This window comes from Calonectris borealis, chromosome 30 (assembly GCF_964195595.1).
Source record: "Calonectris borealis chromosome 30, bCalBor7.hap1.2, whole genome shotgun sequence".
Classification (NCBI taxonomy): domain Eukaryota; kingdom Metazoa; phylum Chordata; class Aves; order Procellariiformes; family Procellariidae; genus Calonectris; species Calonectris borealis.
Window position 1 is genome coordinate 2,922,983 of NC_134341.1, and position 26,632 is coordinate 2,949,614.

Sequence of the window (26,632 nt, forward strand, 5' to 3'; positions counted from 1 at the left end):
TCAGGGCACGGCCCCTCCGAAATCGGGGGTGCCCCCCACCCCATCCTCTTCTATAGGGTCCCCCTCCCCACCCCTACAGGTCACCCTATAGATCTCGATCTCCTCCTCCGGCTCCCGCCGCAACAGCTGGATCCGAAAATACGGAGGTAACATCTGTCGGAAAAAACGGCGGGCGCCGCCCTCCCCCCCCGCATTTTGGCGCAAAGGAGGGCGAGGGAGCGGGGGCCGCAGAGGTGCCGCAGGGTGCCCAGGAGGGGGGGGAAGGAGGGGGGGTGGTACACGATGTCCGACCCCAGGATCACCTCGTATTCCCGGGGGAAGGAGCCTTCGTCCTGGCCCCACACCAGGGCTCGCACCCGCGGCCGCGGCGCCGCCGGGAAGTTCAGCCGGACGTTTTCCCGGATTTGTTCTAACGCCGCCGGTTGGTCCGTGATGGTGACGTCCCCTCCTAAAGGGGGGGGGCGGAGGGGGGGGTCAGAGGGGGGGGTCACCCACCTCCAAACCCCCCCCCCCCCGCCCAGACCCACCAAACACCAGGGCTGCTCGCACCAGTCGGCTGTGCCGCATTTCCAGTTCCATACTGGGCAGGGGAATGGGGAGAGGAGTTTGGAGGGGGGTCGGTGCCCCACCCCCAGCTCCATGGGTGCCCCCCCCATGGGTTCCCCCCCCAGCTCCATGAGTGACCTCCCCCTAGCTCCATGGGTGGCCCCCTCCACGGATGCCTCCCTCACCCTCATGGGTGGCCACCCCAGCTGCATGGGTGGCCCCCTCCATGGGTGCCTCCCCCACTCTCATGGGTGCCCCCCCCAGCTCCATGAGTGGACCCCCATGGGTGCCCTCCCCAGCTCCATGGGTGCCCCCCCAGCTCCATGGGTGGCCCCCTCCATGGGTGCCTCCCCCACCCTCATGGGTGCCCCCCCCAGCTCCATGAGTGGACCCCCATGGGTGCCCCCCCCTGCCCCCAGCTTCATGGGTGCCACCCCATGGGTGCCCCCCCCAGCCCCATGGGTGCCCCCCCCAGCCCCATGGGTGCCCCCCTAGCCCCATGGGTGACCCCCTCCCCATGGGTGCCCCCCCCAGCTCCATGAGTGACCCCAGCCCCATGGGTGCCCCCCCAGCCCCATGGGTGACCCCCCCAGCCCCATGGGTGACCCCAGCCCCATGAGTGACCCCCCCCAACCCCATGGGTGCCCCCTCCAGCCCCATGGGTGACCCCCCCAGCCCCATGGGTGACCCCCTCCCCATGGGTGCCCCCCCCAGCCCCATGGGTTACCCTGCCATGGGTGCTCCCCCAGCCCCATGGGTGACCCCCCAGCCCCATGGGTGCCCCCCCCAGCCCCATGGGTGCCCCCAGCCCCATGGGTGACCCCCCCAGCCCCATGGGTGACCCTGCCATGGGTGACCCTGCCATGGGTGCCCCCCCCAGCCCCATGGGTGCCCCCCCAGCCCCATGGGTGACCCCAGCCCCATGGGTGCCCCCCCCAGCCCCATGGGTGCCCCCAGCCCCATGGGTGCCCCCCCCAGCCCCATGGGTGACCCCAGCCCCATGGGTGCCCCCCCCAGCCCCATGGGTGCCCCCCCCAGCCCCGCCGCGCACCCAGCAAGGCGGCGAGGATGCCGACGATGCCGGTGCCGGCGCCCAGCTCGATCACCCTCCGGCCCCGGAAGTCGAAGCGCTGCTCCTCCAGGAACCGGCACAGGGACAGGGCCTGCGGGGGGGGACACCGGGGGGGGGGGACACGGGGGGGCTGGGGGGGCGTGGGGACAGCGCTCCTCCCCCTCCCGGCACCCCCCGCCTGGGGCGCTGCTCAGCCCAGACACCCCCCACCCCCCAGGCGGATCCCCCCCCCCCCCAGGCCCCTCCCGGTGCCCCCCAGGGTCTCCCCCACCCCCAGGATCCCCGGGAATCCCCTCCCCCATCCCCCGGTGCCCCCCCCCCATTCTCTCGGTGCCCCCCGCCCCCTTGATCCCCCCCCCCATCCATCCCTCCCGCTGCCCCCCGGGTCCCCCCCCGTCCCCCCGCCGCCCCCCCACGCACCGCCTCCCAGACGGAGGCGGCCAGCCCCAGCCGCGGCCCGTGGTGCTGCGCGATGCGGAGGACGCGCCCGCAGAGCCGGTACCGGCGCTCCACCGGGAAGGCGTCGGCGAAGAGCGCGGGGTCGCGGGGGAACACGGACCGCAGCGCCCCGGCCGCGGGCTCCTCCGCTTCCGCTTCCTCTTCCGCGTCCTCTTCCGAGTCCTCTTCCGCTTCCTCCCTCTCCCCGGTCCCCGCCGCCGCCGCCGCCGCCGCCTCCCGCCGGGCCCCCACGTGGCAGCCGGGCGCAGCCATCTTGGCGGAGGGGTGGGGCCGAGCCGCGCACCCGCTCGCGATTGGTCAGAGCGGATACCGTCCCGCCCCCGAGAGGGGCGGGGTCTGAAGCTCCGCCCACGGCGCCCTGCCTGGTCCCGTCCTGGTGTCCCCAGGCGGGTCGCTGGTATCCCCTGCCCCGTCCCGGTGTCCCCTGCCCTGTCCTGGTGTCCCCAGGATGGTCCCCGGTGTCCCCTGCCCTGTCCCGCTGTCCCCTGCCCCACCCCGGTGTCCCCTGCCCTGTCCCGGTGTCCCCAGGATGGTCCCCGGTGTCCCCTGCCCCATCCCGGTGTCCCCAGGATGGTCCCCGGTGTCCCCTGCCCCATCCCGGTGTCCCCTGCCCCGTCCCGGTGTCCCCAGGATGGTCCCCGGTGTCCCTGCCCCATCCCGGTGTCCCCTGCCCCATCCGGTGTCCCCAGGATGGTCCCCAGTGTCCCCTGCCCTGTCCCGGTGTCCCCAGGATGGTCCCCAGTGTCCCCTGCCCTGTCCTGGTGTCCCCTGCTCCATCTCCAGTGTCCCCAGCCCCATCCCAGTGTCCCCTGCCCCATCCCAGTGTCCCCTGCCCCACCCCAGTATCCCCAGGATGGTCCCCAGTGTCCCCTGCCCTGTCCCGGTGTCCCCAGGATGGTCCCCAGTGTTCCCTGCCCTGTCCTGGTGTCCCCTCCCCCATCCCAGTGTCCCCTGCCCTGTCCTGGTGTCCCCTGCTCCATCTCCAGTGTCCCCAGCCCCATCCCAGTGTCCCCTGCCCCATCCCAGTGTCCCCAGGATGGTCCCCAGTCTCCCCTGCCCCATCCCAGTGTCCCCAGCCCCATCCCAGTGTCCCCTGCCCCATCCCAGTGTCCCCAGGATGGTCCCCAGTCTCCCCTGCCCCATCCCAGTGTCCCCTGCCCCATCTCCAGTGTTCCCAGCCCACCAGTCCCAGCCCCTTTCCTGCCCCGTCCTGTCCCTGTCCCCGTCCCTCCCCGGTCCTGTCCCCGGTGTCACCTTGCTCCGAGCCAGCCCAGTCCCATCCCTGACCCCATCCCAGTCGGAGCCCACCGGTCCCCGTCCTGATCCAGCCCGTCCCGTGGCTTCATCCTGCTCACGCTGGTGCCATCCTCCGTCCCCTCCGGCTCCCGTCCCTGTCCCATCAACACCAGTGCCACCACAGCCCTGGCCCCTGGGAAGGGCCTGGATCCGAGCCCCGGTGTCCCCAGCCCTAGTGTCCCCAGCCCTGGTGTCCCCAGCCCTGGTGTCCCTGATACCAGTGTCCCTGGCCCTGGTGGCCCTGGACATGGTGTCTGTGATCCCGGTGTCCCTGGCGTCCCTGGCCCTGGTGTCCCTGGTCATGGTGTCCCTGGCCCTGGTGTCCCTGGTCATGGTGGCCTTGGCCGTGGTGTCCCTGACCCCAATGTCCCTGATCCTGGTGTCCCTGGTCATGGTGTCCCTGGCCCCAGTGTCCCTGGTCATGGTGTCCCTGATCATGGTGGCCTTGGTCATGGTATCACTGACCCCAGTGTCCCTGGTCATGGTGTCCCTGATCATGGTGGCCTTGGTCATGGTATCACTGACTCCAGTGTCCCTGGCCTCGTTGTCCCTGGTCATGGTGGCCTTGGCCCCAGTGTCCCTGGTCATGGTGTCCCTGATCATGGTGGCCTTGGCCCTGGTGTCCCTGGTCATGGTGTCCGTGGTCATGGTGGCCTTGGCCCTGGTGTCCCTGTCCCTGGTGTCCCTGGTGTCCCTGGTCATGGTGGCCTTGGCCACAGTGTCCTTGGTCATGGTGTCCCTGATCATGGTGGCCTTGGTCATGGTATCACTGACCCCAGTGTCCCTGCTCATGGCGTCCCTGGTCATGGTGGCCTTGGCCCTGGTGTCCCTGGTCATGGCGTCCCTGGTCATGGTGGCCTTGGCCCTGGTGTCCCTGTCCCTGGTGTCCCTGGCCTCGTTGTCCCTGGTCATGGTGGCCTTGGCCACAGTGTCCCTGTCCCCGGTTGTCCCCAGCCCCATGTCCCTGGCCCCTGTGTCCCTTACCCACTTGTCCTCGGACGCGGTGGCCCCGTCCCTGCTCACCCCGGTGTCCCTGTCCCCGGCCGTGGTGTCCCAGCAGCGGGAGAGCCCCCGGCCGAGGGGGGGGGGACACGGGGACAGTCCCCTCCCGGTGCCAGCCCCCCGCAGCGCCGGCACAGCCCCACTCCCGGAGCCGGGATCACCCGGATAAACAGTAACCGGGGGGGGGTGGGGGTGACCCCCCGGGGGGTCCCCTGGGGCTAATGAACAACCCGCCCCGGGGCCACCCCGCCGGGCCACCCCCCCGGGCCACCCCCCGGCCGCCCGCGTCACCGCCGCGCGTCACCGGGTTAATGCTTGTGGCCGCGGCGGGGGCACGGTGTCCCCGGGGGTCGGGGGTCGGGGCACCCTGCGGGGGGGGGTGGCGGGGGGGGGTGGGGCTTGACCCCCGTGTGCCCCCCCCCCCCGCGCAGCCCCGTGACTTCCCGCCCTGAGTCACCCGCGGGCGCCGTTCCTGGAAGGACGGACGGGACGGACGGACGGACCCAGCCCCGCGTTGCTCAACCCCCCCCCCCCCCCGCACCCCCCCGGTCCCCCCGGCCCTGCCCCCCACCCCCCCCCGGGGCTTTCTCAGAACTCGCCCCCGGCTTCACCACAGCCCGAATTCCCCAACCGCCCCCGTGCCGGGAAGGGCCCGGTGCTGGGGGACTGGGAGGGACTGGGAAGGACTGGGAAGGACTGGGGGGGGCTGAGGAGGGGCTGGAGGGGGCTGGGGAGACTGGGGGGACTGGGCAGCAATGGGGGCACTGGGGCAGTGCCACGTCCCTGGGGTGCTGGGCAGCACTGGGGGGCACTGGGAGGGACTGGGGGGCACTGGAGGACTGGGGGGACTGGGGCGCACTGGGACAGTGAGTGTGAGGTCCCTGGGGCACTGGGGGGGACTGAGGGGCACTGGAAGACTGGGGCGCACTGGAGGACTGGGGGGACTGGGCAGCACTGGGGGGGACTGGGGCGCACTGGAGGACTGGGGGGACTGGGCAGCACTGGGGGGACAGGGGGGCACTGGAGGACTGGGGCGCACTGGAGGACTGGGGGGACTGGGGCGCACTGGGACAGTGTGAGGTCCCTGGGGCACTGGGCAGCACTGGGGGGCACTGGGAGGGACTGGGGGGCACTGGAGACTGGGGCGCACTGGAGGACTGGGAGGATTGGGCAGCACTGGGGAGGACTGGGGGGCACTGGAGACTGGGGCGCACTGGAGGACTGGGGGGACTGGGGCGCACTGGGACAGTGTGAGGTCCCTGGGGCACTGGGCAGCACTGGGGGGCACTGGGAGGGACTGGGGGGCACTGGGCAGCACTGGTGGGGGCCTGGGGGGCACTGGAGTCCACTCAGGCAGCATGAGGACCTAGCATACTGGGGGTACTGGGAGGCACTGGGCAGCGCGTGGTCCCAAGGTACTGGGGGGCACTGGGGAAACGTGAGGACCCTGGGGCGCTGGGCAGCACTGGCGGGCACTGGGGGATACTGGAAGGCACTGGAGCAGCGTGAGGTCCCTGGGCTAATGGGGACACTGGGGGGCACTGGGAGCGCTGGGGGGGTTGGCACGTCATGGGAGGGGCGGGGCACTGGTCAGACTGGGGAGCACCGGGAAGGCGCAGGGAGGGGCGGAGCTTGCCCAGGCCCCGCCCCTGGCGGCAGGTGCGGCGGTGACGTCGATCGGCGGCGCCGCGCGGTGACGTCTATGGGCGGCGCCCGCTCCTCTCGCCGCGCCCAGGGGCCGCCATGGAGGAGGCGGCGGCGCCGCCGCAGAAGCGGTTTTACCGGCAGCGGGCGCACGCCAACCCGCTGGCCGACCACACGCTGCGCTAGTGAGTGCGGCCGGGCCCGGCGCCGCCCACCGCCCCGGCCGGGACCCCGGGACCCCTCCCAGCCCCCCCGGTAACACCGGGACCCCTCCCCCGGCCGGGTCCGGGACGCCCTCACGGCCCCGTACGGGACCGACGGGAACCGGGCCCCCCCCCTCACAGCCCCCCCGGTAACACCGGGACCCCCTCATGGCACCGACGGGAACCGGGCCCCCCCCTCATAGCCCCCCCGGTAACACCGGGACCCCCTCACGGCACCGACGGGAACCGGGCCCCCCCCTCACAGCCCCCCCGGTAACACCGGGACCCCCCTCACGGCCGGGCCCCGGGACTTCCCCCACCCCCCCACCCCGGTAATACCGGCCCGGGCCCCCCCTCACGGCCCGGTCCGGGGCTGCTGGGTCCCCTGTCATGGCCGGGATCCTTTCACAGCCCCACCGGTAACACCGGGCCCCCCCCGGCCGGGTCCGGGACCCCCGTCATGGCCGGCCCCCCCCTCACAGCCCGCCCGGTTACACCGCCCCCCCACACCGGCCGGGTCCGGGACCCCCTCACAGCCCCCCGGTAACACCGGGTTCCCCCCTCGCAGCCCGGCCTGGCACCGCGGGGAATCGGGACACCCCCCCCCCGCCGCGGTGACCCGGGCCCGGGACCCCCCCGCTGCCCCCCCCACGCGTGACGCCGGTCCCGCAGCCCCGCCAGGCCGCAGGACATGGACTGGGCCCCGCTCTTCCCGGCCTTCTTCCCGCCCGCCGCCCCCCCCGCCCAGCCGCCCCCCCGCGTGGAGTTCGCCGACGTGGGCTGCGGCTACGGGGGGCTGCTGGGTGAGCGGGGGGGCACCGGGGGGGGAACGGGGGGGGCTGGGTGAGCGGGGGGGCACCGGGGGGGAACGGGGGGGGCTGGGTGAGCGGGGGGCACCGGGGGGGGAACGGGGGGGGCTGGGTGAGCGGGGGGGCACCGGGGGGGGGAACGGGGGGGGCTGGGTGAGCGGGGGGGCACCGGGGGGGGAACGGGGGGGGCTGGGTGAGCGGGGGGGCACCGGGGGGGGAACGGGGGGGGCTGGGTGAGCGGGGGGGCACCGGGGGGGGCTGGGGGGGCTGGGTGAGCGGGGGGGGAACGGGGGGCTGGGTGAGCGGGGGGGCACCGGGGGGGGAACGGGGGGGCTGGGTGAGCGGGGGGGCACCGGGAGGGGAACGGGGGGTCTGGGGGGGCTGTGACAATGGGGGGGGCAGGGGGGGCACCGGTGGGGGCGGGTGAGCGGGGGGGCACCGGGGGGGAGAACGGGGGGGGCTGGATGAGCGGGGGGGGCATGGGGGGGAACGAAGGGGCTGTGGTGGGGGGGCTGCGTGAGCGGGGGGGGGCATGGAGGGGAATGGGGGGGCTGTGGCTGTGGTGGGGGGCTGGGTGAGTTGGGGGGCACCGGGGGGGGAATGGGAGGGGCTGGGTGAGCGGGGGTGGGGGCCCCGGCGGGGCTGAGTGGCACTGGGGGGGCTATGGGGGGGCTGTGGCTATGAGGGGGACACTGGGGGTGCTATGGGGGGGCTGTGGCTATGGGGGGGACACGGGGGGTGCTATGGGGGGGCACTTGGGGTGAGCTATGGGGGGGCTGTGGCTATTGGGGGGGACACTGTGGGGGGCTGCGGCTATGGGGGGGACACTGCGGGGGGCTATTGGGTGGCTGTGGCTATGGGGGGGACACTGGGGGTGCTATGGGGGGGCTGTGGTTATGGGGGGGCACTTGAGGGGGCTGTGGGGGGGCTGTGGCTATGGGGGGGATACTGGGGGGCTATGGGGGGGCACTTGGGGTGAGCTATGGGGGGGCTGTGGCTATTGGGGGGGACACTGTGGGGGGCTGCGGCTATGGGGGGGACACTGGGGGGGCTGTGGGGGGGCTATGGCTATTGGGGGGACACTTGCGGTGAGCTATGGGGGGGCTGTGGCTATTAGGGGGGGCAGTGGGGGGGCTATGGGGAGGCTGTGGCTATTGGGGAGACACTTGGAGGGGCTGTGGCTGTTGGGGGGGACACTGGGGGGGCTGTGACTATGGGGGGGCACATGGGGGGGCTATGGAGGGGCTGTGGCTGTGGGGGGACACTTGGGGGGGCTGCGGCTATTGGGGGGGACACTGGGAGGGCTGCGGCTATGGGGGGGACACGGGGGGGCTATGGGGAGGCTGTGGCTATGGGGGGGACACGGGGGGGCTATGGGGAGGCTGCAGCTATTGGGGGGGGACACTGGGGGGAGCTGCAGCTACGGGGGGGGCACTTGGGGGGGGCTGCTGGGCGAGCAGGACTCAGAGGGGGGGCCCAGCAGGGGTGGGGGTGCCCCCTGACCCCCCCGCCCCCCCCCGCAGTGGAGCTGTCCCCCCTCTTCCCCCGCACCCTGATGCTGGGGCTGGAGCTGCGGGTGAAGGTGGCCGCCTTCGCCGGGGAGCGCATCCGGGCGCTGCGCGCGGCCCAGCCCGGCCGCTTCGGCAACGTCGCCTGCCTGCGCGCCAACGCCATGAAACACCTCCCCCACTTCTTCCGCAAAGCGCAGGTGAGGACCCACCCCCCCCCCAAAAAAAAAAACAACCCTGGGACCCCCCAAAAAAAACCTCGACCCCCCCTACAACCCCAAGATCCCCCCAAAAACCAACACCTCGGGTGTCCCCGCGCACCCTGCCCACCCCCCAGCACCCCGGGCCCCCTCCCCAGCGCCGAGCGGAGGTGGGGGGAGGCGGGGGGGGGGGTCGGTGCCCAGCGGGGTGCTGACCCCCCCCCCCCAATATTTTCTCGCCCCCCCCAGCTCAGCAAGATGTTCTTCCTCTTCCCCGACCCCCACTTCAAGCGGACGAAGCACAAGTGGCGAATCATCAGCCCCACGCTGCTGGCCGAGTACGGCTACGTCCTGCGCCCCGGGGTGAGCCCCCCCGGGACCCCCCCTCCCCGTGTCACCCCAGTGTCCCCACCCCCTCCCTGTGCCCCCCATCCCTCCCCCCCTCAAGTTTCCTTCCCCCCCCCCCCCCCCCCAATTTCCTTCCCCCAGGGACACATCGGGAAGCACCCGGGGGGTGGGGGGGTGGAATCCAGCCCTGCTGGGGGGGGGTGGGGGGTGTTGGGGACCCCCCCCCCCAGGTGACACCGGGGCCGTCCCCAGGGGCTGGTGTACACGGTGACGGACGTGGCGGAGCTCCACGAGTGGATGGTGAAGCATTTTGGGGAGCACCCGCTTTTCGAGGAGGTGCCGCTGGCCCAGCTGGTGAGCGGGGGAAGGGGGGCACTGGGAGCCCACTGGGGACTCACTGGGAGCCCACTGGGGACTCACTGGCCCCCCCCCCCCCCCTCCGGCCCCCCCCAGGGTGCCGACCCCATCGTGGCCCGGCTGGGCACCTCCACGGAGGAGGGCCGGAAGGTGCAGCGCGGCGGCCGCCGGATCTTCCCCGCCGTCTTCCGCCGCCTCCAGGATCCGGCCGCGGGGGGGGACACCTGAGGGGACACGAGTGGGACAGGTCTCAGCTGCCCCCCTCCCCCCCTCCACGCGGGGGGGGGGGTCCCTCCGTGCCCCCCCAGCCCCCCAATTTCAGAATAAAGCCACCAGCGTCTCCCCAAGCCTGGTCCCCTCCCGGCTGCGCCGTCACTGCAGCCCCCCCCACTCGCCCCACGGGGGGGTGGGGGTGTCGGGAATTGCCCCCCCCCGCGGGGTGGGGGGGGGTTGGGGGCCCCCAGTTCCCCCCCCCCACGGGTGGGGGGTTTCCACCGGCGCAGCCCGGCGTTTCCGGTGTCGCAAGCCGGTAATTCCGAGAATCCGGCTGGGGGGGGGAGGGGGGGCACCCCCGTGTCCCCCCCACGGGGGGGGGGGGGGGTGTCGGGCTAGCCCCTCCCCCAGGTTTCCCGCGGGACGGGGGGCACTGGTTGAACTGGGAGGAGTGTCACTGGGCTGCTGGAAATGGGGGGGCCATGTGGGGGATGGGGGGGCTGTGTGTCCCCCTTGTCACTGTCCCCTTCCCCCGTGGGGACAGGGTCCCCCCCGCAGTGTCCCCGTGGGGGTGCCCGGCCCCGCCCGCCCCCAGTTTGGGGGGTGCTGGGAACCAGTTTGGGACTGGGACTGGGACTGGGGGGGTGCCCACCGCTGGGGGGTGCCCGGGGGTGCTCGTGGCTCTGCCCACGCGTGGGAGCCCCTGCCCCGCCCCCGCCCCGAGCCCCCACGTGACCGCCCCGGCCCCTCCCGCGCCCTGATTGGCCCGGGGGGATCCTTTATGCAAATCCCCCCGCGGGAGGGCGGGGCGGGGCTTGGAGACAGAAGGGGCGGAGCTTGGAGACAGAAAGGGGGCGAGGTTTGGGGCGGGGTTTGGCGGCAGAAGGGGCGTGGTCACCCGCAGAAAGGGGCGGGGCTCGCCCAGCTCCACGTGGGCGCTTATAAAGGTCCCGGCCGATGCCAGCGGCTCAGTCGAGGCGCGTCCCCCCGGTCCCCCCGGTCCCCCCGTGTCCCGGGCCACGCGTGTCCCCAGGGCCACCCGCCGCCTCCCCAGGGCACCCCGGCCATGCCGCAGAGCCTGCGCCTGCCCGCCCGGGCGGCCCTGCTGTCCCGCTGCCTCCCTGAGCTGGGGGTCCCCCGGCGCCCCCCGGTCCCCCCCCCCGCCGCCACCCGCGGCCCCCGCAGCCTGGCCGAGATGCCGGGGCCCAGCCCCGCCGCCTTCCTCTACGACCTCCTCTGCCGCGGGGGCCTGCGGAGGCTGCACCAGCTGCAGGTAACGGGGTGGGGACGACGACCTGACGCGTCCCCCCCCCCCCGGGGCTGGGGGCACCGGGGACCCGCATTTCGCTCCCTTGGGGTTTGGAGGGGACTTGGGGACCTTGCTGCCACCACCCTGGGGCTTGGTGGGGACAGCGGGATCCTGGTCTGACCGCCCTGCGGCTTGGAAGGGACAAAGGGACCCCAGTCCCACCGCCCTGTGGCTTGGAGGGGACAAAGGGACCCCAGTCCCACCGCCCTGGGGCTTGGAGGGGACAACGGGACCCCAGTCCCGCTGTCCAGGGGCATGGAGGGGACAGGGGGACCCTGCTCCCACAACCCTGGGGCTTGGCGAGGACGGGGGGGTCCCCATTCCCACCTCTCTGGGGCTTGGAGGGGCTGGAGAGGAGCCCAGTCCCACCACCTTGGACTTGGCGGGGACAGCAGGAGCCTGGTTCCACTGCCCTGGGGCTTGGAGGGGACAAGGGGACCTCGGTGTCACCTCTCTGGGGGTTGGAGGGGACAGTAGGACCCTGGCCCAACTGCCCCAGGGCTTGAGGGAAAGAGGGAGGACTCCAGTCCCACCGGACTGGGGCTTGGAGGGGAGAAGGGGACCCTGTTCCTTCCACCCTGGGACATGGGGGGGACGGGGGGACCCTGGTCTTGCTGCCCTGGGGCTTGGCAGGGATAAGGGGACCTTGCGCCCACCACCCTGGAGCTTCGAAGGGATAGTGGGACCCCAGTCCCACCAACCTGGGGCTTGGAGGGAACAGGGGGGACCCCGTTCCCAGTGCTCTGGGGCTTGGTGGGGACAGCAGGACCCGGGTCCCCCTGCCCTGGGACTTGGAGGGGACGGGGTGAACTCCAGTCCCACCACCCTGGAGCTTGGAGGGGGCAAGGGGAGCCCGATCTCAATCCCTGGGTTTTGGAGGGGACCGAGGGGACTCAGGTCTCGCTGTCCTGTGACTTGGAGGGGACAGGGGGACTGAGATCCCACCACCCTGGGTCTTGGAGGGGACAGGGGGGACCCCGGTCCCATCACCTTGGGGCTTGGAGGGGACAAGGGGAGCCCGATCTCAATCCCTGGGGCTTGGAGAGGACAGTGGGGCCCCAGATCCCACCGCCCTGGGGCTTGGTGGGGACAGGGGACCCTGATCTCAATCCCTGGGGCTTGGCGGGGACAGGGACCAGCCCTGGGCTCTCACCGAGCGGCGGCTGCTAACCGGGTTAACCCCGGTTAACCCCTCACCGGGAGCGCTGTGCCCTGGCCGGGCTCCCGGGGTGGGTGGGCAGCAGCACCCAGGACGTGGCCCCGGGGCCACCCACGGGTGGGCACAGCGGGGCTGAGACCACCGCGACACCAGGACCACCACCCCCCGCGCCGCGGCCGGTCCTTTCCTATCCAGCATCTCCCCGAGGCTCCGGGTCCCTTCCCCAGGGATGCCCCGGTGCCACCCCGGTGCCACCTCCCCGTGTCCCCGCAGGTGGAGGGCCGTGCCCGCTACGGGCCGGTGTGGAAGGCGAGCTTCGGGCCCATCCTGACGGTGCACGTGGCGGAGGCCGGGCTGATCGAGCAGGTGCTGCGGCAGGAGGGCGACTTCCCCGTCCGCTCCCACCTTTCCTCCTGGAAGGATTACCGGGTCTGCCGCGGGCACGCCTGCGGGCTGCTCACCGCGTGAGTGGGGCTGGGGGCTGCTGGTGGGGGGCTGGTGGCTGCTGGTGGGGTCTGGGGGCTGTGGATGGGGTCTGGGGGCTCTGCCCACGGGGGTCTGGGGGCTGCTCGTGGGGTCTGGGGGCTGTGGATGGGGCCTGGGGGCTGCTCATGGGGTCTGGGGGCTGTGGATGGGGCCTGGGGGCTGCCCACAGGAGTCTGGGGGCTGCTGGTGGGGTTTGGGGGCTGTGGATGGGGTCTGGGGGCTGCTGATGGGGTCTGGAGGCTCTGCCCAGGGGGGTCTGGGGGCTGCTCCTGGGGTCTGGAGGCTCTGCCCAGGGGGGTCTGGAGGCTGCTGATGGGGTCTGGGGGCTGCTGATGGGGTCTGGGGGCTCTGCCCAGGGGGGTCTGGGGGCTGTGGATGGGGCCTGGGAGCTGCCCACGGGGGTCTGGGGGCTGCTCGTGGGGTCTGGGGGCTCTGCCCAGGGGGGTCTGGGGGCTGTGGATGGGGCCTGGGAGCTGCCCACGGGGGTCTGGCGGCTGCTCGTGGGGTCTGGGGGCTCTGTCCAGGGGGGTCTGAGGGCTGTGGATGGGGTCTGGGGGCTGCTCGTGGGGTCTGGGGGCTGCTCATGGGGTCTGGGGGCTCTGCCCACAGGGGTCTGGGGGCTGTGGATGGGGTCTGGGGGCTGCTGGTGGGGTCTGGGGGCTGCTGGTGGGGTCTGGGGGCTGCTCGTGGGGTCTGGGGGCTCTGCCTAGGGGGGTCTGGGGGCTGTGGATGGGGTCTGGGGGCTGTGGATGGGGTCTGGGGGCTCTGTCCAGGGGGGTCTGAGGGCTGTGGATGGGGTCTGGGGGCTGCTCGTGGGGTCTGGAGGCTCTGCTCACGGGGGTCTGGGGGCTGCACATGGGGTCTAGGGGCTGTGCAGGGGGGTCTGGGGGCTGTGAATGGGGGGCTGGGGGATGCATAGAAGGATCTGGGGCCTGTGCATGGGGTTGGGGGGCTGCACAAGGGGGTCAGGGGCGTGTGCACGGTTTGGGGGGCTGCACAAGGGGTCGGGGGGCTTCACAGGGGGTCGGGGGGCTGCGCATGGGGCCGGGGGCTCCCCCGGGGGCTATGGGGTGTCTCCCTGCCCCGTGGGGCTCCCGTGGGTGCTACGGGGTGTCTGCGCCCCGAGGGGCTCCCGGCCCCCCCCCCGTGCCCACGCGCCCGTTCCGGGAAGGGCGCGGGAAGGGCCCGGCGAGCCCGGGGTGACTCAGGCGTGATTCAGGCCCCCCCGGGCCCTGCCGCTACCCCCCCCCCCCAGCCGCTCCCGGCTCCCCCAGCCCCCCCGGCCCCCCAAGCAGGATGTGAGTAACTGCGGGGGGAGCGCCTCGGGCCCTGCGTGGGCACGGGGCGACGGGGCGGGGAGACCGGTACCCCCGAATCCCCGAATCTCCCCGTACGCGGCCCCGTACCCCGCCTGCAGCCCCCCGACCCCGTGCTCTGCCCCATGGCTCCGTGCGCAGCCCCCCAGCTCCGTCCACGGCCCCCCTGGCCTTGTTTACAGCCCCCCCCAGCCCCTGACCCCCGTGTACGCCCCCCCCCCCGACTCCACGTGCACCCCCAGACCCCGTGCGCAGCCCCCCCAGCTCCATGCTGAGCCCCCGCCGGCCTCGCTTACAGCCCCCCAAGCCCGTGCACAGCCCCTCCGCCTCCACGAACAGCCCCCCCCGGCCCCTTGTGCACCCCCAGACCCCGTGCGCAGCCCCCCCAGCTCCTGTACAGCCCCCCGACGCCATGTGCCCCCCCCAACCCCGCGCGCAGCCCCCCCAGCTCCGTGCACAGCCCCCCAACCCCATGCGCGGCTCCCCCAGACCGCGCGAGCAGCCCCCCGACCCCATGGACGCCTCCCCCTAACCCCACGTGCACCCCCCAGACCTCGTGAACAGCCCCCCAACCCCACGCCAGCCCCCCCCGCCCCCCCCCCCCCCCCCAGCTGCCCGCGGGCACCCACCCGTGGGCGCAGGGGACGTGCACGGGCCCGTTGGCACACGCGGGTGCCCACGCTCGCGCCCGGGGCGTGCCAGCTTCTTCCTTTTTTGGGGGGGGGGGGGGGGGGGCACCCCGTGTCCCCGCGCGTCACCCGTTGTCCCCGGTCCCGCAGGGAGGGCGAGGAGTGGCAGCGGCTGCGCAGGTTGCTGGGGCGGCTGCTGCTGCGGCCGCGGGCGGCCGAGGGGTACGCGGGGCCGGTGGCCGGCGTGGTGGGCGACCTGCTGCGGCGGCTGCAGCGCCAGCGCGACCGTCACCCCCAGCACCTCGTCCCCGACATCGCCACCGAGTTCTACAAGTTCGGTTTGGAAGGTGAGGGGGGACAACGGGGGGGACACCGGGGCTGTGGTCCCCTGGGGCTCCCCGTGTCCCTCAAGGGACTCCCCGTGTGTCCCAGGACCTGCCGTGTCCCCGTGTCCTCATGGCTCCTGTGTTCTCCAGGGTGTCCCCGTGTCCTGCAGGGTCTCCCCGTGTCCCCCCAGGTCTCCCCATGTCCCCCAAGGGCACCCCATGTCCCCCAGGGACTCCCTGTGTCCCCCATGGCACCCCATGTCCCCAGGGCACCCTTTGTCCCCCAACGTCCCCAAGGACTCTTGAGTCCCCCCCAGAACTCCCCACGTTCCCCATGGTGCTCCTCATGTTCAAGGTCCTCCATGTCCCCAAGGTACCCCTTGTCCCCACCCCATCCCCACCCCATCCCCAAGGACTCCACTGTCCCCCAGGGCTCCTGATGTCCCCCATGGTGCTCCCTGTGGTCCCCATGGTGCCCCTTGTCCCCACCACGTCCCCAAGGACCCCAGTGTCTCCAAGGGCTCCCCACGTTCCCCACGGTGCCCCTTGTCCCCACCACGTCCCCAAGGACCTCAGTGTCTCCAAGGGCTCCCCACGTTCCCCACGGTGCCCCTTGTCCCCACCACGTCCCCAAGGACCCCAGTGTCTCCAAGGGCTCCCCACGGTCCCCACGGTGCCCCTTGTCCCCACCACGTCCCCAAGGACCCCAGTGTCTCCAAGGGCTCCCCACGGTCCCCACGGTGCCCCTTGTCCCCACCACGTCCCCAAGGACCCCAGTGTCTCCAAGGGCTCCCCACGTTCCCCACGGTGCCCCTTGTCCCCACCATGTCCCCAAGGACCCCAGTGTCTCCAAGGGCTCCCCACGTTCCCCATGGTGCCCCTTGTTCCCACCATGTCCCCAAGGACCCCAGTGTCTCCAAGGGCTCCCCACGGTGCCCCTTGTCCCCACCATGTCCCCAAGGACCTCAGTGTCTCCAAGGGCTCCCCACGTTCCCCACGGTGCCCCTTGTCCCCACCACGTCCCCAAGGACCCCAGTGTCTGCAAGGGCTCCCCACGTTCCCCATGGTTCTCCTCATGTTCCCCAAAGTCCCCCATGTCCCCAGGGCTCCCCTTGTCCCCTGGCTCACCCCCTTTCCCCCCCTCCCCCGACAGGCATCTCCTCCGTCCTCTTCTCCTCCCGCCTGGGCTGCCTGGAGCAGGAGGTGCCGCGGGACACGGAGACCTTCATCCGCTCCATCAACACCATGTTCGTCATGACGCTGCTCACCATGGCCATGCCCAAGCCCCTCCACCGCCTCTTCCCCAAGCCCTGGCAGACCTTCTGCGAGGCCTGGGACTACATGTTCGCCTTCGGTGAGGGGACACCGAGGGGACACGGGGACAGCTGACGTCCCTCGGTCACGGTGACGCTGACGGGGCTTCGTCTTCTCCAGCCAAGGGTCACATCGACCGGCGCGTGGCCGAGGTGGCCGAGCGGGGGGAACCGGCGGAGAGGACGTGTCTGACCGACCACCTGGCCCGGGAGAAGGTCCCCATGAAGGTCATCTACGGCAACGTCACCGAGCTGCTGCTGGCCGGGGTGGACACGGTGAGGAGGGGACGTGGGGTGGTGTCCCCATCTCCGTGGGGTCCCGCTGACGCCGCCTCCCCCCGCAGATCTCCAGCACCCTGTCGTGGAGCCTGTACGAGCTGGCGCGGCACCCCGGGGTGCAGGCGGCGCTGCACCGGGAGCTGGTGGCGGCGCTGGGCACCGGCTGCAGCCCCTCGGCCACCGCGCTGGGCAGGGTGCCCCTGCTGAGGGCCGTGGTGAAGGAGACCCTGAGGTGGGGACGGGGACACGGGGATGGGGACGAGGATGAGGATGAGGATGAAGATGGGGACGGGGACAGGGTTGAGGTTGAGGATGAGGATGAGGATGGGGACAGGGACGTGGCTGAGGATGAGGATCGGGACGAGGACGAGGACAGGATTGGGGATGAGGATGAGGATGATGATGGGGACAGGGTTGAGGTTGAGGATGAGGATGATGATGGGGACAGGGACGTGGCTGAGGATGAGGATCGGGACGAGGACAAGGACAGGGTTGGGGATGAGGATGAGGATGATGATGGGGACAGGGATGTGGCTGAGGATGAGGATCGGGACGAGGACGAGGACAGGGTTGGGGATGAGGAAGAGGATGGGGAGGGAATGGTGGTGGGGATGAAGATGGGGATGGGAACAGGGATGGGGATGAAGATGGGGACAAGGATGGGGGTGGGGATGTGGATGGGGATGAGGATGGGGACAAGAACAGGGATGAAGATGAAGATGAGGATGGGGATGAGCACAGGGGTGGAGACGGGGATGAAGATGGGGACAAGGATGGGGATGAAGATGGGGACAAGGACGGGGATGAAGATGGAGCTGGGTATGGGAACGAGGATGAGGATGGGGATGGTGGCGGGGATGAAGACGGGACTGGCATGGGGATGAGGATAGAGATGAGGATAGGGACGGGGACAGGGATGAAGATGAAGATGGGGACGAGGACAGGGACGGTGACGGCCTCGGCGTCAGCACCCCCCGTCCCCGCGCAGGCTCTACCCCGTCATCCCCGCCAACGCCCGCGTCGTCCCCGACCGCGACATCCGCGTGGGCGACTACCTGGTGCCCCGCGAGGTGAGCTGGGTGTCACCCCCCGCCATCCCCCCCGTGGGGTCCCCGACTCCCCGCTCACCCCCGGCTCCCCCCCCCCCCGCCCCCCCAGACCCTCATCACCCTCTGTCACTACGCCGTTTCCCGCGACGGTCGCCTCTTCCCGGCTCCCGACTCCTTCCGCCCGGAACGCTGGTTGCGCCGCGACGCCGCCCGTCACCCCTTCGCCTCCCTGCCCTTCGGCGTCGGCAAACGCAGCTGCGTCGGCCGCCGTCTCGCCGAGCTGGAGATCCACCTGGCGCTGGCGCAGGTGAGAGCCACCCCCTTGTCCCCAACTGTCCCCAACTGTCCCCAATTGTCCCCAATTGTCCCCAATTGTCCCCAACTGTCCCCCACGTCCCTGCTCCGGTTCTCGGCCAGATCCTGCTGCGCTTCGAGGTGCGACCGGAGCCCGGCGGCGGCCGCGTCCGCCCCATGACCCGCACCCTGCTCGTCCCCGAGGCCACCATCAACCTCCAGTTCCTCAGCCGATGAGTGGGACCGACGAGGGACGCGCGTGTGACCTTGACCCCGGCGGTGACCCCAGACCCCCGGCGGTGGCCTTGACCCCCGCACCCTCCCCCTCCCCCCCCGCGGGCGCTGCTTATGGCTCCGCGGGTTATTTAAAGGTTTATTTATTGGCAAATAAAGGGTTTTTTTTTTGGGGTGCGTTGGTGCTGGGGTGCTCCCTGCCCCCCCCCCTCCCCGCCGCCGGCTTTTCGGGGTGACTCAGCGCCCGCCGCGCCCCCCCCCCGGTGCGCCGTGGGGTGCCGGTGCCGGTGGGTGGGTGGGTGCCTGCCCCAACGTGCCGGCGGCACCCAGGGGTGACGTGGCCCCGCAGCCGCCGGGCGGCTCCGGCGCGGCCCAGGGTGGGGGCAGAGCGCGGCCCCCTCCCCCACACCCACCCTGCCCCGGGGGGAGTGGGGGGGGGGGGGGTGCGGGTGTCCTGAGTGGGGTGCCAGCACCAAAGCGATGCCACGGGCCAGTCCCCGTGTCCCCCCAGGCCTCCACCCCCGTGGCTGTGTCACCTCCCCCCCCGTGACCCTGCTGTCACAACCCCCCCGTGACCCTGCTGTCACCCCCCCGTGACCCTGCTGTCACCCCCCCCCGTGACCCTGCTGTCACCCCACGGCACGCCGGGGTAGGGGGGTGTCAGGGGGACCCCGGGGGGCAGCGGGCCCTGCCCCACGCCGGCCACGGGAGGGTTAACGCGGGCGGTGCCTCCCACGCGGGAGGGGGGGGTTAATGTCCCACGTGGGGACGGGGCTGACGTCAGCGCTGGGGGACTCTGGACCCTCGTGGGGCCCCGGCGCAGCCGAGCGCGGTGACACCGGCACTGGGGGGGCACCGCGCCGACCTCCCCCCCCTCCTCCCCCGGCCCTGGGGCACCTCTGGGACCCCGCACCCCACGGGTGGCGTTGGGGGCAGCGTGGGGAAGGGGTGGTGGGGTGGGGGCTGGGGAGGGGGGGGAGCCACGCGTGTGGGGCTGCACGCACGTGTGTGAGTGCCCCCCCCCGCCCCCCCCAAGGGCCCAGGTCTCCCCGTGGGCCCCATCACCCCCCCCTCCGCCCTGCAGGCTCAGTTCCCCCCGTGGGTCCGGTCCCCCCCGGGATCCCGCTGCCGTCGTTGGGCCGTTTCAGCACCACGGACAGAGCCCGGGGGGGTCCCGGGACCCCCCACCCCCCGGCACCACCCACCCGTGTCCCCCGTGTCTCCCCAGGCCACCCTTTCCTCCAGCCCCGTGTCTCCCTGCCCCCCCCGTGGCCCGCTCTCCACGCAGTCCCGTGTCCCCCTCCCACGGCCCGTGTCCCCCAGCCCCCTGTCCCCCCACACCCGGGGGCAGCAGCTCGGGCACGGGGCGGGGGCCGGCACCGTGGGGTGTTGGAGCGGGGGTGGGGGGAGGTGGGCGGGGCGTGCACGGAGCGTGTCCGTGCCCGTGGGTCGCGTCGCTGCACACGCGTGTCCTGGCCCGTCCCACCCCCACCCCCCCCACGGCACCGCCTGTCCTGGAGCCACGCGTGTCCCGGGGTCCCGCGTGCCCCCACGGGCACCGTCCCCCCCCGTGTCCCGCCGTCCCGCGTGTCCCTCCCGGTGCTCCCGCCGGGGCCGCCAGGGGGCGCCGCGGGGCCGCGGGGACCGCGGGTTCGAGCCCGGCCGGGGGCGCCCCCCCCCCCCCCGTCCCCCCCGGGGGACACAGCCCCTCCCCCACCCCCGGGAGGGACCCCTCCCCCACCAGGGACCCCGGCGTGCGGGCCCCTCCCCCCCAGGGGAGTCGCGGAGGGACCCACGCGTGCGGGGCTGCCCCTCCCCCGGGGGACCCAGGCGTCCGAGTCCCTCCCCCCCCCCCGGCCCTTCCGGCCGGCCCCTCTCGCTGGTTCCGGTCCTCCAGCCCCGCCCCCCGCCCGGCCCGCGCCGCCGAGTCCCGCGCGCCGCCGCCCGGTGAGTCCCGGGGCCCCCCCGCGCACGTGCCCCCCCCCCACGCGCGAGCCCCGGCCACGCGGGTGCCCCTCCCCCCCTTTACACGCACCCCCCCCCCCCCGCACCCCCCTGGGGGGTCCCTGCCCCCTTCCACGCGTGGCAGTGGGGGAGGGGGCGGCCCCGGCGGTTGTTATTGTAGGGTCGCGGGGGGGGGATTGGGGGGGCTGAAGGGGGGGGGGCTGGTGGGGGGGTGCTGGCTGCTGGTCAGTGGGTGCTGGGCGTTGTGGGGTGCTGGGGCCAGTTGGGGGGTGCTGGTTGTGGGGTGCTGGGTGCTGAATGGGGGGGGGCTGCTTGGGGGGTGCCGAGGGTTGGGGGGTGCTGGGGGGGGGTGGGGGTGCTGGTTGTCAGGTGTTGGGGGTCGCGGGGTGCTGGTTGGGGGGTGCCAGGGGTTGGGGGTGCCAGGGGTTGGGGGTGCCGGCTGCCAGTTGGGTGCTGGGGGGGGTTGGTGCTGGGTGCTGGGTGGGGGGTCCCAGGGGTCCCAGGGGGCTGGGCGCTGGCCTGTGCTGGGTACCCAGGGGTACTGGGTGCGGGGGGGTTTGGGGTGCAGGGGGGTGTGGGGTGCTGGGTGCCAGGGGACTTGTGGGCGATGGGTGCTGGGGGATGTGGGGTACGGGGTGGTGGGGGGTTGTGGGGTGCCGGGTGCCGGCTGGTGGGGGCCAGAGGGGCGCGGCCAGGGTGCTGGGGGTTTTGGGGTGCTGGGGGTCTCGCTGAGGGGTGCTGGGTGCCAGGAGTTGTGGGACACGGGGTGCTGGGGGGTGTGGGGTGCTGGGTGCTGGGTGCCAGGGGGTGTGGGGTGCTGGGTGCTGGGGGTGCTGGGTGCCAGGGGGTGTGGGGTGCTGGGGGTGCTGGGTGCCAGGGGGTGTGGGGTGCTGGGTGCTGGGGGTGCTGGGTGCCGGGGGGTGTGGGGTGCTGGGTGCTGGGGGTGCGGGGTGCCAGGGGGTGTGGGGTGCTGGGTGCTGGGTGCCAGGGGGTGCTGGGTGCTGGAGGTGCTGGGTGCCAGGGGTGTGGGGTGCTGGGTGCTGGGGGTGCTGGGTGCCAGGGGTGTGGGGTGCTGGGTGCTGGGGATGCTGGGTGCCAGGGGTGTGGGGTGCTGGGTGCTGGGGGTGCTGGGTGCCGGGGGGTGCTGGGTGCTGGGGATGCTGGGTGCCAGGGGTGTGGGGTGCTGGGTGCTGGGGGTGCTGGGTGCCAGAGGTGTGGGGTGCTGGGTGCTGGGGGTGCTGGGTGCTGGGGGTGCTGGGTGCCAGAGGTGTGGGGTGCTGGGTGCTGGGGGTGCTGGGTGCCAGGGGGGTGTGCGGGGGTGCTGGGTGGCGGCTGGCAGGTGCTGGGGGGGGGGGCGCTTGGGGGGTGCCGGGGGTCTCGCAGCGGGCGCGGGCGGCGGCTGACGGGCGGCGCAGGGCCGCGGCAGGATGGCGCAGGAGGGGCGGGCGCAGTACGAGCCGGTGGCGGAGATCGGCGTGGGCGCCTACGGCACCGTCTACAAGGCGCGGGACCTGCAGAGCGGCAAGTTCGTGGCCCTGAAGAACGTGCGGGTGCAGACGACGGAGAACGGGCTCCCCCTCAGCACCGTCCGCGAGGTGGCCCTGCTCAAGCGCCTCGAGCACTTCGACCACCCCAACATCGTCCGGTCAGCCCCACGGCGCTGCCCCACGGCGCTGCCCCACGGCGCTGCCCCACGGCGAGGCACGGGGGAGGCCACCGCGTCTTGCGCCGTGGTCGTGCTTGGGGGTTTAAGGGGTTTTGCGTGGTCTCCTGCCCCGTGGGCTTGTCCCAAGGTCATGGGGTGGGGGGACGGAGGAGAGGCCATCTCCTGCCCCACAGCTGTGGGTTGGGGTGATGGGTGCCTCCTCCTGCTTCTTGGCTTCACCCCATGGTCCTGTTCCATGGCCATGGGGTGGGGGACAGGGGACGGCCGACATCTCCTGCCCCATGGCCATGCTTGGGGGCTAAGGGGCTTTGCGTCATCTCCTGCCCCACGGTCGTGTCCCATGGCGGTGGGGTGGGGGCCAGGCACCGTCTGCTGCCTCTTGGCTTCATAGGTGGTTCTGCTCGGTAGCCATGGGGTGGGGGACGGGGTAGATGACATCTCCTGCCCCACAACCATGGGTTGGGGGGGACAGGAGCCATCTCCTGCTTGTTGGCTTCACCCCATGGTTCTGCCCCACAGCCATGGGGTGGAGGACAAGGGACAGGCACCACCTCCTGCCCTGTGGCCACGGGGTGGGGGGACAGGAGGTGGGACCATCTCCCACCCTCGCATCTCCTGGATGGGGGTCACCCCACTGACCCCCTGCCCCCCCCCCGGTGGGGGGACAGGAGGTGGGACCATCTCCCACCCTCGCATCTCCTGGATGGGGGTCACCCCACTGACCCCCTGCCCCCCCCCGGTGGGGGGACAGGAGGTGGGACCATCTCCCACCCTCACATCTCCTGGATGGGGGTCACCCCACTGACCCCCTGCCCTCCCCGGTGGGGGGACAGGAGGTGGGACCATCTCCCACCCTCGCATCTCCTGGATGGGGGGCAGGGAGCGGCGATGGGGGTCACCCCGCTGACCCCCTGCCCCCCCGCCCCCGTCCCCAGGCTGATGGACGTCTGTGCCACCGCGCGGACCGAGCGCGAGACCAAGGTGACGCTGGTCTTCGAGCACGTGGACCAGGACCTGAAGACCTACCTGGACAAGGCGCCTGCGCCCGGGCTGCCCCTCGACACCATCAAGGCGGGTCAAGGGACCGAGGACTTGGGGGGGGGGGCCGTGGCGAGGGGGCCGAGGACTTGGGGCGGGGGGTCCTCACGCCAGCGCTGTCACCCCCCAGGACCTGATGCGTCAGTTCCTCCGTGGCCTCGACTTCCTCCACTCGAACTGCATCGTGCACCGGGACCTCAAGCCCGAGAACATCCTGGTGACCAGCAGCGGGCAGGTCAAGCTGGCCGACTTCGGCCTGGCCCGCATCTACAGCTGCCAGATGGCCCTGACCCCCGTGGTGCGTGGTTGGGGGGGGTGGTGTGTGGGTGCCAGGGGCCGTGGGGCTGGGTGGCAGGAGCTGTGGGTCACAGGTAGGATCAGATCTTGGTGACCCTGGGTCGCGTTGGCCATGGGTCGTGTTGGCCACGAGTCGTGTTGGCCATGAACCCAAGGAGCTGTGGGTCCCAGGTGAGCGGAGATCTGGGTGGCCATGGGTCCTGGTGGCCACGGGTCAGGTTGCCCATGAACTCAGGGACCTGTGGGTCCTTGGTGGCTCTAGAGCGAGTTGGCCATGGAATTGGGTGGCCACAGGGCCAGGTGGCTCTGGGGCTGGGTGGCCTGGTAGCTATGGGTCGTGTTGGCCATGACCCCAAGGAGCTGTGGGTGCCAGGTAGGCTCAGATCTGGGTTGCCGAGGGTCCTGGTGGCCGTGGGTCAGGTTTGGCTGTGAATCCATAGGGTGGTTGGTCATGGGTGGCTCCAGAACTGGTGTCTACAAATCTGGGTGGCTGTAGGACCACCCAGAACTTGATGTGGAGCTGGGTGACCCTGGTGACCATGGGTTGTGTTGGCCATGACCCCAAGGAGCTGTGGGTCCAGGGTGGCTCTAGAGCAAGTTGGCCACAGAGCTGGGTGGCCATAGGGCCAGGTGGCTCTGGGGCTGGGTGTCCTGGTGGCCACAGGTTGGGTTGCCCATGACCCCAGGGAGCTGTGGGTCCCAGGTAGACTCAGATCTGGGTTGCCATGGGTCCAGGTTACCCATGAACCCAGGGAGCTGTGGGTCCAGGGTGGCTCTAGAGCAAGTTGGCCACAGGGCCAGGTGGCTGTGGGGCTGGGTGTCCTGGTGGCCACAGGCTGGATTGCCCATGAACCCAGGGAGCTGTGGGTCCCAGGTGGGCTCAGATCTGGGTTGCCGTGGGTCCTGGTGGCCATGGGTCCTGGTGGCCATGGGTTGGGTTACCCATGAGCCCAGGGAGCTGTGGGTCCAGGGTGGCTCTAGAGCAAGTTGGCCACAGAGCTGGGTGGCCATAGGGCCAGGTGGCTCTGGGGCTGGGTGTCCTGGTGGCCACAGGTTGGGTTGCCCATGACCCCAGGGAGCTGTGGGTCCCAGGTAGACTCAGATCTGGGTTGCCATGGGTCCTGGTTACCCATGAACCCAGGGAGCTGTGGGTCCAGGGTGGCTCTAGAGCAAGTTGGCCACAGAGCTGGGTGGCCACAGGGCCAGGCGGCTCTGGGGCTGGGTGGCCTGGTAGCTACGGGTCGTGTTGGCCATGACCCCAGGGAGCTGTGGGTCCCAGGTAAGCTCAGATCTGGGTTGCTGTGGGTCCTGGTGGCCATGGGTCCTGGTGGCCATGGGTCCTGGTGGCCATGGGTTGGGTTACCCATGAACCCAGGGAGCTGTGGGTCCAGGGTGGCTCTAGAGCAAGTTGGCCATGGAGTTGGGTGGCCATAGGGCCAGGTGGCTCTGGGGCTGGGTGTCCTGGTGGCCACAGGCGGGGTTGCCCATGACCCCAGGTAGCTGTGGGTTGCCGTGGGCGGTGGGAGCTGTGGCTCCCGGGTCTGGGTGGCCGTGGGGCTGACGTAACTGTGAAGCTGGGACGCCGTGGGGCCGGGTGACCCCCGGCTCACGCAGCCGTGGGGCCGGGGTGGCCGTGGGGCCGGGTGGCCGTGGGGCCGGCTGAGCGGGTGCCGGTGCCGCGGCAGGTGGTGACGCTGTGGTACCGGGCGCCCGAGGTGCTGCTGCAGTCGACCTACGCGACGCCCGTGGACATGTGGAGCGTGGGCTGCATCTTCGCCGAGATGTTCCGGAGGAAGTGAGTGGGGGGGGGGACACCACGGGGGGGGGGGGGACACGACACCGTGGGGGGGGACACACCAGGGGACACTGGTGTGGGTCCCCAGGGTGCTGCTGGTGGGGATGGTCGGGTTGCCCCTCACCTGGGGGTGAGCCGCGGGGGGGGGGGGGGGGGTGTCCCTGTGTCCCCCCCTGCCCTGGTGACATCCTGGTGTCCCCCCCCCCCCCCCCAGGCCACTTTTCTGCGGTAACTCGGAGGCCGATCAGCTGGGCAAGATTTTTGAGTGAGTTTTTGGGGGGCTGGGGGGGGCCCGAGATGGGGCTGGGGGTGTTGGGGGGGGGCTGGGATGGGGCTGGGGGGTCCCAAGGTGGGGGCTGTTGGGGGGTTGTTTTAGGGGAGCTGAGGGTCCTGGGCTGGGGGGCTGGGATGGCGTTGGGGGGTGAGGGGGGTAGTTTTGGGGGGGGCTGGGGGTCCCAAGGTGGGGTGTGGGGGTGGGGGGGGGGATGTTTAGGGGGAGCTGGGGGTCGGGGGGGGGCGGCTGGGACAGGGCTGCGGTCCTGGGTGGGGGGGGGCAGGATCTGAGATGGGGCTGGGGGTCCTGGGGTGTGTTGGGGGGTCTGGGACAGGGCTAGGAGCGGGGTCCCCCCCCCTTACCCTGCGTCCCCCCCCCAGCATGATCGGGCTCCCCGTGGAGGACGACTGGCCCCTGGACGTGGCCCTGCCCCGCTGCGCCTTCCCCGCCCGCCCCCCCCAGCCCGTCGAGGGCTTCGTCCCCGAGATGGAGCCGCTGGGGACCCAGCTCCTGCTGGTGAGACGGGGGGGGGACACTGGGGGGGGGACAGGGACACTGGGGGGGGGACAGGGACACTTGGGGGGGGGACAGGGACACCGGGGGGACACGGGTGTCTTGGGGGGACACACACGATATCACACCCTGAGCTCTGCAGGCCCCTTTGGGTGCATGGGGCGGGGGGTGACGGTGATGACCCCCCCCCCCGTGTCCCCTGACGTGTCCCCGTGTCCCCCCCCCCAGGCGATGTTGACCTTCAACCCCTACAAGCGGATCTCGGCCTACGACGCCCTGCGGCACCTCTACCTCCAGGACCGGGGGGCGGGCGAGGGGTAGCACCCACCCCCCCCCGGGGGGGGCACCCAGGACTGGATTTGGGGGGGGGGGGGGCCCCCCCCTTGTATTTGGGGTTGGGGGTCACCCTGCTGCACCCCCGCGGTTACGGACACGGGGAACGGAGCCGTTCCCAGCCCCGGGGGCGTGCGAGGGGCTCGCACGGGGTCTGGCTCCTGCTGAGTGCCTGGGGACCCCCCCCCCCTCGCACGAGGGAGCTGGAGCACCCCCTCGTGCAAGCAGGATGTGCCCCCCCCCCCCCCGTCCTCGTGCGAGGCGGGTGCTGGAAGGAGGCGGCCCCCCCCCATCCTCGTGCAAGAAGGATGTGGCCCCCCCATCCTCGTGCAAGGGGGAGGTGACCCCCCCCCCCGGTCCTCGTGCGAGCTGGAAGGACGTAGCCCCCCCCCCCATCCTCGTGCGAGCCGCGTGCGAGGGACGTCAACGCTTCCCTGCACTGGTGCTCTGCTCGCACGACGGAGCCGGGGGGGGGCCCACGGGGAGCCCTCGTGCAAGGGGGGGTGGGGGTGGGGATTTGGGGGGAGGGGCACAGGGATGGGCGCCCCACTTCTTTGCTAATAAAGGGGTGCGGGCAGCGCCCCCGCCCCCCCCCGCCCACCTCCTCGCCCGCCTCTCGTGTGTCAGGGGAGGGGGGGGTGACACAGGGGGGTCCCGCCCCACGGCAGGGTGGGGGTCCCGCCCCACGGCAGGGTGGGGG

The 26,632-nt window shown here is 72.4% G+C and overlaps 4 protein-coding genes across 8 annotated transcripts; 3 read left to right on the forward strand and 1 right to left on the reverse strand.

Moving 5' to 3' along the window:
• On the reverse strand, positions 1–2,347 carry EEF1AKMT3 (EEF1A lysine methyltransferase 3). Its single transcript, XM_075133620.1, is given in 4 exon segments — positions 1–186; positions 189–448; positions 1,598–1,709; positions 2,039–2,347. Coding segments are annotated over 4 exon segments (849 nt in total). The 5' UTR covers positions 2,330–2,347.
• A 3,260-nt stretch (positions 2,348–5,607) lies between these two features.
• METTL1 (methyltransferase 1, tRNA methylguanosine) lies at positions 5,608–13,891 on the forward strand. 4 transcript variants are annotated; one of them, XR_012670426.1, is made up of 7 exons: positions 6,079–6,204; positions 6,895–7,025; positions 8,555–8,739; positions 8,989–9,102; positions 9,340–9,441; positions 9,541–9,751; positions 13,877–13,891. XR_012670426.1 is itself a non-coding variant. In XM_075133533.1 (6 exons), the coding sequence occupies exons 1-6, from the start codon at positions 6,119–6,121 to the stop codon at positions 9,670–9,672; spliced, it is 750 nt and encodes a 249-aa protein (XP_074989634.1). In that variant the 5' UTR covers positions 5,608–6,118; the 3' UTR covers positions 9,673–9,791. The 4 variants fall into 4 exon arrangements, 3 of the variants coding, with proteins under 3 accessions (XP_074989634.1, XP_074989635.1, XP_074989636.1); XM_075133533.1 differs by lacking the exon at positions 13,877–13,891 and having other exon boundaries at positions 5,608–6,204; positions 9,541–9,791; XM_075133535.1 differs by lacking the exon at positions 13,877–13,891 and having other exon boundaries at positions 6,100–6,204; positions 6,791–7,025; positions 9,541–9,791.
• CYP27B1 (cytochrome P450 family 27 subfamily B member 1) lies at positions 10,724–18,226 on the forward strand. Its single transcript, XM_075133601.1, has 9 exons — positions 10,724–10,930; positions 12,159–12,589; positions 14,707–14,903; positions 16,036–16,236; positions 16,317–16,471; positions 16,540–16,706; positions 17,463–17,544; positions 17,633–17,830; positions 17,941–18,226. Exons 1-9 carry the CDS (start codon positions 10,724–10,726, stop codon positions 18,052–18,054), a joined length of 1,752 nt encoding a protein of 583 aa, XP_074989702.1. The 3' UTR covers positions 18,055–18,226.
• A 1,709-nt stretch (positions 18,227–19,935) lies between these two features.
• On the forward strand, positions 19,936–26,531 carry CDK4 (cyclin dependent kinase 4). Of its 2 annotated transcripts, none has more exons than XM_075133992.1 (8): positions 19,936–19,998; positions 21,432–21,661; positions 22,618–22,753; positions 22,851–23,018; positions 24,703–24,812; positions 25,027–25,077; positions 25,467–25,602; positions 25,828–26,531. In XM_075133992.1, the coding sequence occupies exons 2-8, from the start codon at positions 21,444–21,446 to the stop codon at positions 25,918–25,920; spliced, it is 912 nt and encodes a 303-aa protein (XP_074990093.1). In that variant the 5' UTR covers positions 19,936–19,998; positions 21,432–21,443; the 3' UTR covers positions 25,921–26,531. The 2 variants fall into 2 exon arrangements, with proteins under 2 accessions (XP_074990093.1, XP_074990094.1); XM_075133993.1 differs by having other exon boundaries at positions 24,745–24,812.
• Positions 26,532–26,632: the final 101 nt, after the last annotated feature.